This window comes from Castanea sativa, chromosome 1 (genome assembly GCF_040712315.1).
Source record: "Castanea sativa cultivar Marrone di Chiusa Pesio chromosome 1, ASM4071231v1".
Lineage (NCBI taxonomy): Eukaryota > Viridiplantae > Streptophyta > Magnoliopsida > Fagales > Fagaceae > Castanea > Castanea sativa.
In genome coordinates this window covers 56,304,370-56,313,882 of record NC_134013.1, presented here as the reverse complement: position 1 = coordinate 56,313,882, position 9,513 = coordinate 56,304,370, and the positions used below count along the sequence as shown (strand labels likewise).

Genomic DNA, 9,513 nt, shown 5'->3' with positions numbered 1-9,513 from the left:
TCTCGTATTATCTCTTTTTATGTTAAGTATAACAAAATTATGTAATGAAAGACCAATTTACTCATTTCTTCAAAACAAACAGTAGATGGGTAAATTGGCCTTTTAATGCTAAATTATGTTAAATTTAACCACAAAACAAAACAGATGAATTTTGATTTGGGGGTTGATTGTGTGTTTTGAATTTTGATACATCATGAGGCAAAGTGAGAAATGGGAAAGGGTAATTTATTTATGAACGGGGGAACTCTATAGTGCGCCCAACAACAAAAAAAAATCAACAGTAAATAAAGCAAGCATATTCTCCAGACGAAAAAGAAGGGTCCAGATCGAGCGAAAAATCGTACCAGACACACACACACAGACACACTGACACTACATATTTCTCACCTCTCTCAGCAGCGGGAAGTTTCTGTTTCTGTTTCTGTTTCTTTAGTTTCTCCGAGTCCGAAGGTGGGAGTGGGACACTACTATCGGTAGTCGCTAAGCTATGTGCTCGCTCATGAAACTTCGCAAGCCTTTCTTCTTCTGCTGCTCTAATTCTCTAACCTCACTCTCACTTCGGCGCTTATCCTCCACGCTCTCTGCCCAACCTTCTTCTTCTTCTTCTTCACACCAAACAAGCTCTACCTTCATTCACCCTTCTGCCATTGTTCACCCTAATGCTCTTATTTCCCAGGTTGGTACCTACTTTCTTTTTCTTTCCTTTGTGTTTATGTGTGTGTGTGCGTGTTTTGAATTTGATTTCGAATTACTAGTAAATACATTGATAGTAATAGAATTCGATGTTTTCCTTTGGTGTGTGTGTGTGTGTGTTTTGTAACTCTTGTCAAAGCACAAAGTTTGGCTCCACAAACTTCCACTAATTATCTCTTGCATTTTCTTTATGTTCTATGTCAAATTTTGAGCCAGTTGAATGTTATTTACCTAATGATTTATAAACTTATTTTTAATGCATTATTTTAGACTTCAAAAACTTGAAATTTAAACATTTGGATAATGACGTAGCTATTGATCTTTCATCTTCTGGAAACTTGGCGAGCGTGAAGGATATGAGATGAAAATGTAATTCAATAATGGATTTATCAAAATTCACATTCAATAAAAAGTTATTGAGAGGAGTTGTAGGCACTAGCTACAACTGAGTTTGTAGCCAAACTCTGTCATTTATCAAACATTACTCCGCTCACTAACGTTCTATTGGATGCGACAAACCTTCCATTGGAATACGTTGTCTCCTTATAATCTCGATGCTTGCAAAATTTCAAGTTTTTTGCTGTTTAAATTATCAACAAACTATGAGTTTACAATTGGATAGTATAAATGATATCTGGTTAATTCAAAATTTGGCCTGCATGTTATGAACAAAGAGAAGGTGTGTAATCCAACTTTGAGATCTCCAAAATGTTAATTTAATAAAAAGTTATTAAATGATGTAATATTGATTATAGTTACGCCGAGTGTAATTTAATTCTGACCCATATATTAACGGATACCATTCAAACCATTATGTGTATTTACAAATTGAGTTAAAATACGTACTTTTTTTTAAAAAAAATCTCATCTGAAATAGCCTTAGATTGTGTTTTCTAATGAGATTGATATGTAATAGGGGAAAAAAAAAGAAAAAGTAATAACCTCAAAGGGGCTGAGTGTTGCTTCAGAAATTAAATGGAAGTTTTTGACATTTTCCCAAATCTCGATGTAGGAAATGTAATTTACTGAGAAAAGAAGAAGAAGAAGAAGAAGAAGAAGAAGAAGAAAAAGTTCTAGTTGATTGGTTTCATCCCATAAAATTTTAAAATGTACCAATTAGATTATTCCATCTATACACTGTAAACAGAGTGTTAAAGTTGTACTAGTGAACAAAGTTTCCACTTCTGTGGGATCTAAGAGAGGTGATTGGTTTACCCCCAATTGTTTTTTGAAGTGTTGATGTGGCACCTTAAAATGTTACATGACGTGGAATAAAGATGAAACAGTATTTTTTTTTAAGAATTCCCAGCACGACATTGCACATTTTTTAATTTGGGGTGGAAACTTGAAAATCAACTTTAATTTAAATTTGAGGAAGACTCTTTAATTCCTGTATGTTTTTTGAGGGAATAGTACACACTATGATCATAAAAATGTATTTTCAAGTCCACTGTTCCTCTATAAATATAAATAAAATGCTAAGATTAGTTGGTGGGATCTATAAGATTATTTCCAAGTCATTGGCTAATCGGTTTCAAAGAGTGGCGAATGGGCTTATCTCTAATTCACAAAATGCTTTTGTGAAAGGTAGACAAATCCTAGACTCCATTTTAATTGCTTCAAAATGTATTGATAGTAGATTGAAGATAGGAATTCCAAGGGTGTTGTGTAAGTTGGATGTGGAAAAGGTATATGATCATGTGAGTTGGGATTTTTTAATGTATATGCTTTAGCGCAGTGGATTTTCAAAGAAATGGAGAAAATGGATAATGTGTTGCATTTCAACCGTCAAATTTTCCATTTTGCTCGATGGTAGTCCATCTGATTTCTTTGGAAGTTATAGGGGGATTCAGCAAGGGGATCCTTTATCTCTGTTGCTTTTTGATATTGTTATGGAGGCATCGAGTTGTATGTTGGATGTGGCTACTACCGCTGGACAGTTCTCTGGCTTCTTTGTAGGTAATACGGCTGGTACATTGATGATGGTGTCTCATCTTTTATTTGCGGACTACACTCTTATTTTTTGTGATGTTGACCCTACTCAGATAGCTAATTTGAGAGTGATTCTTGCGATTTGAAGGGGTATCAGTGTTAAGTATTAACTTGGGAAAATCTGAGTTGGTTCTTGTTGATGTGGTGCACAATTTGGAGGCTCTGGTGGGGCTATTGGGTTGTAGGAAATCTTCTCTTCCTTTGAAATATTTGGGCCTTCTTTAGGTGCTAAGTTTAAGAATTTGTTAATCTGAAATCCTATTCTAGAGAAGATGGAGCGGAGATTAGCAGGTTGGAATAGGTTGTATTTATCTAAGGGGAGTAAGGTAACTCTTATTAAAAGCACACTTTCGTCTTTACCTACATACTTTCTTTCCCTTCTGCCTTTACCTGGAAAATAGTTGTGGAGGTATGTCATGGAGATGGATGCTTTATGGAGGAGGGTTATAGAGGAGAAATATGGGAATATTTGGGGTGGTTGGTGTGCAAAAAAGGTGACAAGTGCTTATGGTGTTAGCCTGTGGAGATTCATTCGAAGTGGCTGGTTGAATTTTTCTAAACTCCTTTCATATGATGCGGGGGATGGTATTAGAGTGAAGTTTTGGAAGCATATGTGGTGTGGGGACTGTACTTTCCAAGAGGCTTCTCTGGAGCTTTATTGTCTTAGGAGGTCAATGGAATTCTCAATGGTTGAGGTTATGTGTTGGTCTACTTGGAGGATTCATTGGAATGTTCAATTTCGTCGTCCATCACAAGATTGGGAACAAGAATCTTTTGATCTATTTATGGGTATGGTCTACTCTTTGACTGTGTGGGGGCTTGGTCTTGATAAGGTTTGTTGGAAGCCAGTAAGGAGTAGAGGTTTTGAGGTTAGAGGTTTTTATCTTTCTTTTTCTACCCTCGTACTCTCTTATCCTTCCCTTAGAGAATCATATGGCAATTGAAGATTCCTCCGAGGTAGTTTTCTTTTCATGGTCTACTTCCTTAGGTAAGATCTTAACAACAAACAACCTTCGTAAAAGACGTGCTTGTTCTTGATTGGTTATATATGTGTAAGAGTTGTGGGGAGTCAATGGATCACCTTCTAATTCATTGCCCCATAGCTTGTGAGTTGTGGTCGTTGGTGTTCTGTTTGTTTAGTATCCACTGGATTATGTCTCATAAGGTTATTGAGTTGTTTGAGTCTTGACAGGGTAAGTTTGAGCGACATTACAACATAGATTTTTGGAGACTAGTGCCTCATTGTTTGATATGGTGCATTTGGCATGAAAGGAATGCTAGAAGTTTTGAGAGATGTGAATGTTCTATGCTAGAGATTAAGTATTTTTTCTTGCACACTCTCTTTGATTGGAGTGTGGTCTTTTCTCATTTTTCTTGATCTTCCCTTCATGTTTTACTTGATCTTTGTAATTTTGGTTCCTAATTTGTGCCCTTATAGTACATCCCCAATGTACTCGGATTGGCTTTTTTATTAATAACATTTTACGTTATCTATCACAAAAAAAAAAGCCTAAGATTAGAACACTTGAAATAATTGATTTTGATAATTGTGGGTACCATAAATTCCCAAAGGTTCCATAGAAGAAACCAAGAAATGCATTTCAGTCTAATTATTATGCATTAGTGTTTTTATTGGCTAATAAAGTGGAAAATGGAGTTCTATTCCATAGATGGTAATATTTTTCATCACCCCAGGTTTTTTTTTTAAGCAATTTTTTTACTAAAACTACAGGATCAGTTTTTTTTGTTGTTTTTAACTTTTACTACTTTTGATTTATGCGTCAATGTTCTTTGTGCTACTTTTTTGGGTAATCAGTTAAATGATCCACACAATTTTGTGCTCGACAGAGAAATAAGAAATAATCTTTTGGCTGTAGCATTGGGATTATGAAAAACTGCCTAATAATGATTTAAAAAAAAACACTTTTATGTCAAGCTGAATTATAGTGTTTATTTGGGTTACTTTTCTTTTTATCAAACATTACTTTGTTCTGCTTTAGTAAAAAGGCTGGTAAACTGGTTTATTTGGGTTGCTTCTGTTTAGTTGCTTTGTTTGTGTAACTGTTAATACAAAAGGAAATTCATTGTTTTGAAATGGTGTCATTGAAATTCTTGAAATCAGACTTTAGGAGAGGTACAACATATTGAGGATTTGATAGGAATTCTTGGATGTGGTGTTTCTTCTCTCCCTATGAAGTATTTGGGTTTACATTAAGGAGCCCCTTTCAAATTAAAATCTATTTGGGATCCCATCTTAGAACATGTGCAAAGGAGATTGGCTAGCTATAAGAAATATACTCGTCAAATTGGGGTTGTCTCCCCCTCTCTAAGAGTACATTATTTAGCCTTCCCGCTTATTTCTTATCTCTTTTCCCACTGCTTTTGGGTGTGGCAAATTGAATGAAAAAGATTTAGAGGGAATTTCCTTGGAGCGGCCTGGGGGATGAATTTGAATTTTTACTTAGTTAATTGGAATACTTGCTGTCCTCTTGTGTGCCGTGGTGGCTTGGGAATCAAGAACTTATTTCTATTTAATCAGGTTTTTTTGGGTAAGTGGCGTTATGAATTTGAAGATACGGTTTTATGGAGACAGGTAATAGATTTAAAGTATGGATCCAATGGAGAGTATTGATGTTTGGGTGAGGTGAGGGGCCATATAGGGTCTGATTGTATAAGTATATTAGAGGAGGATGGGACAAATTTGTGCAGATCACTAGCTAGGATGTTGGAGATGGTACTAAAGTTAGGTTTTCGCATAATGTGTAGCCAAGGCCAAGGGGAGACGATTCTTAAGGAGAGATTCCCCAGTTTGTTTTTATAGCGAGAGATAGTGAAGTCACAGTGGCAGATTATGTAGAGATCTGACATTAACTTTGTTATTGGAATCTTTTGTTCATTCATGCAGTGCAAGATTGGGAAGTAGATTCTGTGGCACAGTTATTGTCGGGTCTTTATGTAATATAGATTTGGCTTGGGGATGTTGATAAGTTGGTTTGGCTCCCTTTTCCAAACAAGGGCTTCAATGTGAAGCGCTACTACTAATTTTGAGGGGGAGGAGTAGGTTTTCCATGGAAAAGCATCTGGAAAGTTCGTGTCTTGCTGAGGGTTTTTTTTTTTTTTGGGTGTGTGTGTGGCATTAGGGAGGATTTTGATAGTCGATAATTTAAGAAAGAGAAGCCTAAGTATTATGGAGTAGTGCTTGATATTTTAAAATCATGGGGAGGATGTGAATAGTTTATTTCTACATTGTGTCATGGCTTGGGAAATGTGGTTTATGATATATTCTATATTTGATTTTTCCTGGGTGATGCCAAAGTGGATGCAAGAGATGCTTGCATGTTGGAAGGGGTGGTTAGGCCGAAGATGTAATGGGGAAATATGGCAAGCGGATCTTTTGTGTCTCATGTGGTGTCTTTGGAGCAAGCAGAATGCTAGATGCTTTAAGAGGCAAGATTAAGTGTAGCGTAGATGAAATATTTATTGCTAAAGTCTTCATTGCATTTTCTGTCTCAGGATTCCTGGAATTTCTAGATTCCTTGAGTTTTCACTAGCTTTGTATTTTCTAATTTTTGCTTCCAGTTCTCCTGTTTTTGTTTTACTTTGATCTAGCCCCCCTTTTTTTTCCAATAAACTTTACTTATCAAAAATATTTGACAACTAGGACTTTTCTTCAAAAAATCTTAAAATCAGACTGGTTAGATGTTTACTTGCATAATGATTTGTTGATGTTAGTAACGTGATGATGCAGGGTGTTTCCATTGGTCCTTTCTGCACTGTTGGTTCATCTGCCAAGCTTGGGCATGGCTGTCAATTACATCCTGGCAGCCATATATTTGGAAATACTGAACTGGGGGAGCATTGCATTTTGATGACGTGAGTTTGGATGATGGTTTTACCTTTTGTGGTACATTGTTGCAATGCATAGTTCTTGTTCCATTGTGATGTAATTTTATCAAGTGCTTAAACTTGTCAGGCAGTGGCTCTGTGGTTGGTGATGATCTTCCTGGGCATACAGTCGTGGGATGCAATAACATTATAGGCCATCATGCTGTGGTAGGTGTTAAGTGCCAAGACTTGAAGTACAAGGTTAGCTTCCGATGACATTGGTGTTAACTCCTCTGTTCTAGCTTATTGAAATCACATGTTTGCTTCCATGCCAATTTGTATTGTCAAAGTAAAGTGTTGCTTTTCTTGGAATTGTGGCCTAATTTTATGAATCATATGACCATTATCTAACGACTAAAAAACTGTTTCTAACTGGTTTATATTGGAATTGGATTTAAGAACTAGAAGGATCATTGTACATTTTCCATTTATAATATATGGCATATTATTTTTTTTCCAATTATTAATTTATTTTGTTTTTCACTAATATAAATTTCTCACACTCTGTTTGGTTTTCAAAAAAAAAAAAGAAAAAAAGAAGAAGAAGAAATGATATTGGATACTGTATTTCATATGTATTGGACATACGTGTTGGATACTATATTACAGTCACAATTTTTATACATGTGGATGTTTTCATACAGGATACCCCTCTTATATATATCTCTATCATTTAGCCAGGGGATGAATGTTTCCTTGATATTGGCGACAACAATGACATCAGAGAACATTCCTCAATCCACCGTTCTTCGAAGTCAAGTGATAGGACGGTAATGATGGGGTTGCTGAAGCTTTTTTTTTTTTTTTTTTCAAAATAGAAATTATGTTTAACATTTAGAGAATTTCATATTCTAACTAGCATTATACATAATCAGGTTATTGGTGATAATAATCTTATAATGGGATCTTGTCATATTGCCCATGATTGCAAGGTTGGCAACAACAATATTTTTGCAAACAATACTCTACTAGCAGGCCATGTTATGGTGGAAGTAAGTCCTTGGTCCACTTCTCAATTTAACATATTTGTATATGGTATTTCTCATATGTAACATCTGATTAGAATTTAATACAAGTGCTTCAAATGTAGGACTATGCTCACACTGCAGGAGCAATCGTTGTTCATCAATTCTGCCACATTGGTTCATTCTCTTTTATTGGTGGAGGTTCTGTGGTATGGTCATTTCTTAGTAATCGCCCTTAAATTGTCATCTTACCCTCTTATTTTATGTATTTATGAATCCAACATGGGTGTAAGTTTCTAACATGGACATGAGGGGGAGAAGGCTCAATGAGCTAAAAAGCTAACTACACTGTGACACTGGTGTTAGTTCTAGAAGGGCTTTCTAGGATGTAAATATTTGATGTTTCAAACACTGTGTAAAGGCCAAAATGAGAGTGTTCTTGTTACATAGTGTCCTCAACATTGTATTGAATCAAGAACTTTTCCCAAGTGTTGTCCATGAAAAAGATTACGATTCTTCTAGGATGCTTTCAATTTCATTTTCTTCATCTCATACGCCTGAAGGTTTCACAAGATGTCCCAAAGTACATGATGGTGACTGGAGAGAGAGCTGAGCTTCGTGGCTTAAATTTGGAGGGTCTTCGGCGTCGTGGATTCACAACTGCAGAGGTTCGCATAAAGTAGAATTTCATATTGATGGTTTAAACTTTAGTTATAAATGATTATAATTATTATTATTTAACCTGCATGTTTGAAAGAGCTTATTTATTCCTTTGGGCAAGGATCTAGATAAATAGTCTGAGAATGGCTTATCGAAAGATATTTATGTCTGTTGATGCAAATTCTGCCAGTTTTGAAGAGCGTCTTGCTGAAGTGGTATAAAATCTCTCTTTCCAAAAACATTTTACCTATAAAAAAAAAACTCTCTCTTTCCCTCTTTCTCTCTTGTTTTAGCTTACAAATAATACGAAGTTAAATCATTTTGCAGGAGCAGAATGAAGAATTGGCGCATATTCCTGCAGTTTGTTCCATGGTGCAATCTATTCGTAACTCTTTCACAGAAGATCGTCGTGGAATATGCAAGTTCAGACATTGGATATAGTCTAAATGACACCTAATTTGTGAAGTGAGTATTTCCAAATTTCATTTGCTAATCAAGTTGCTTTGACTTTTTGTTTAATAGTTTATAAATTATTGCAGTTAAAACAGTGGTTTGGACCAAAGCTGTTAGTAGTTTCTGCCTAAGAGCATCTGAGCAATTGTTTTTAGAATCTGCTATAGACTTATTCTGTATTGTGATAACTCTGACGAGTAGACCTAATCTATTAGCAGTTTCTAACTAAGAGCAAATGACCAATTGTTTTTAGAAGCTGCTGTAGACTATTTTGTATGGTCAAAACTCTGACGTGTAGCTGTTGGTTGACTTTGTTATGAAAGTTTAATCTATAGAAATTATTTATTTCTTTTAAATGGAAGGATTGTTGTATTGGCTAAGGCTGAATGTGGAAAAAAGTTGCAGAAGCTAAAAATAGTGGTAACAGATTAAAGAGGGAGAAAGTGATTTACCTATACAGATTCTGCATTTTCAGTTCTGTTGGCCTCAAAGCACTGGCCAATTGCTGAAGCTTACTTGTTTCTCCAGATTCTTGAGATATGGATTGTCCTGAATATTGCAAATATATATATGGGTTGTGTTAACGGACACCGTAAGGTGCGCGTTAACAACATACTTTGGGATAATTTTTTAATAACTTTTTCAGCTTTTTGGCAGTTTTTTCAGTTTTTGGCAATATTTTTTTTTTTTTATCTTTTTTGGTAATTTTTTTGACAATTTTTTTTAGTGAAACACAAAAAATGAAACTTTAACAAGCACCGTGCGGTGCTTGTTAACATTTCCCTATATATATATATATATATATATATATATATATATATATATATATATATATTACATGGTTAATTAATAATTTATATGACAA

General features: G+C 35.2%; 1 protein-coding gene across 3 annotated transcripts; it reads left to right on the top strand.

The window, feature by feature from the left end:
- Nucleotides 1-149: 149 nt before the first annotated feature.
- Nucleotides 150-9,004, top strand: LOC142644776 (putative acyl-[acyl-carrier-protein]--UDP-N-acetylglucosamine O-acyltransferase, mitochondrial). 3 transcript variants are annotated; one of them, XM_075776780.1, is made up of 10 exons: nucleotides 150-676; nucleotides 6,434-6,558; nucleotides 6,663-6,771; nucleotides 7,248-7,340; nucleotides 7,446-7,562; nucleotides 7,661-7,744; nucleotides 8,099-8,203; nucleotides 8,324-8,410; nucleotides 8,529-8,660; nucleotides 8,735-9,004. In XM_075776780.1, the coding sequence occupies exons 1-9, from the start codon at nucleotides 488-490 to the stop codon at nucleotides 8,634-8,636; spliced, it is 1,017 nt and encodes a 338-aa protein (XP_075632895.1). In that variant the 5' UTR covers nucleotides 150-487; the 3' UTR covers nucleotides 8,637-8,660; nucleotides 8,735-9,004. The 3 variants fall into 3 exon arrangements, 2 of the variants coding, with proteins under 2 accessions (XP_075632895.1, XP_075675466.1); XM_075819351.1 differs by having other exon boundaries at nucleotides 8,523-8,660; XR_012839013.1 differs by lacking the exon at nucleotides 8,735-9,004 and having other exon boundaries at nucleotides 8,317-8,410; nucleotides 8,523-8,585.
- The last annotated feature ends 509 nt before the right edge of the window (nucleotides 9,005-9,513 follow it).

Excerpts from the sequence above, each read along its gene's own strand:
- LOC142644776 (XM_075819351.1), top strand. The coding sequence starts at position 488 with ATGTGCTCGCTCATGAAACTTCGCAAGCCTTTCTTCTTCTGCTGCTCT. Across the intron at positions 677-6,433 it reads CTAATGCTCTTATTTCCCAG|GGTGTTTCCATTGGTCCTTT; the intron begins GTTGGTACCTAC and ends GTGATGATGCAG. Across the intron at positions 7,563-7,660 it reads CAGGCCATGTTATGGTGGAA|GACTATGCTCACACTGCAGG; the intron begins GTAAGTCCTTGG and ends CTTCAAATGTAG.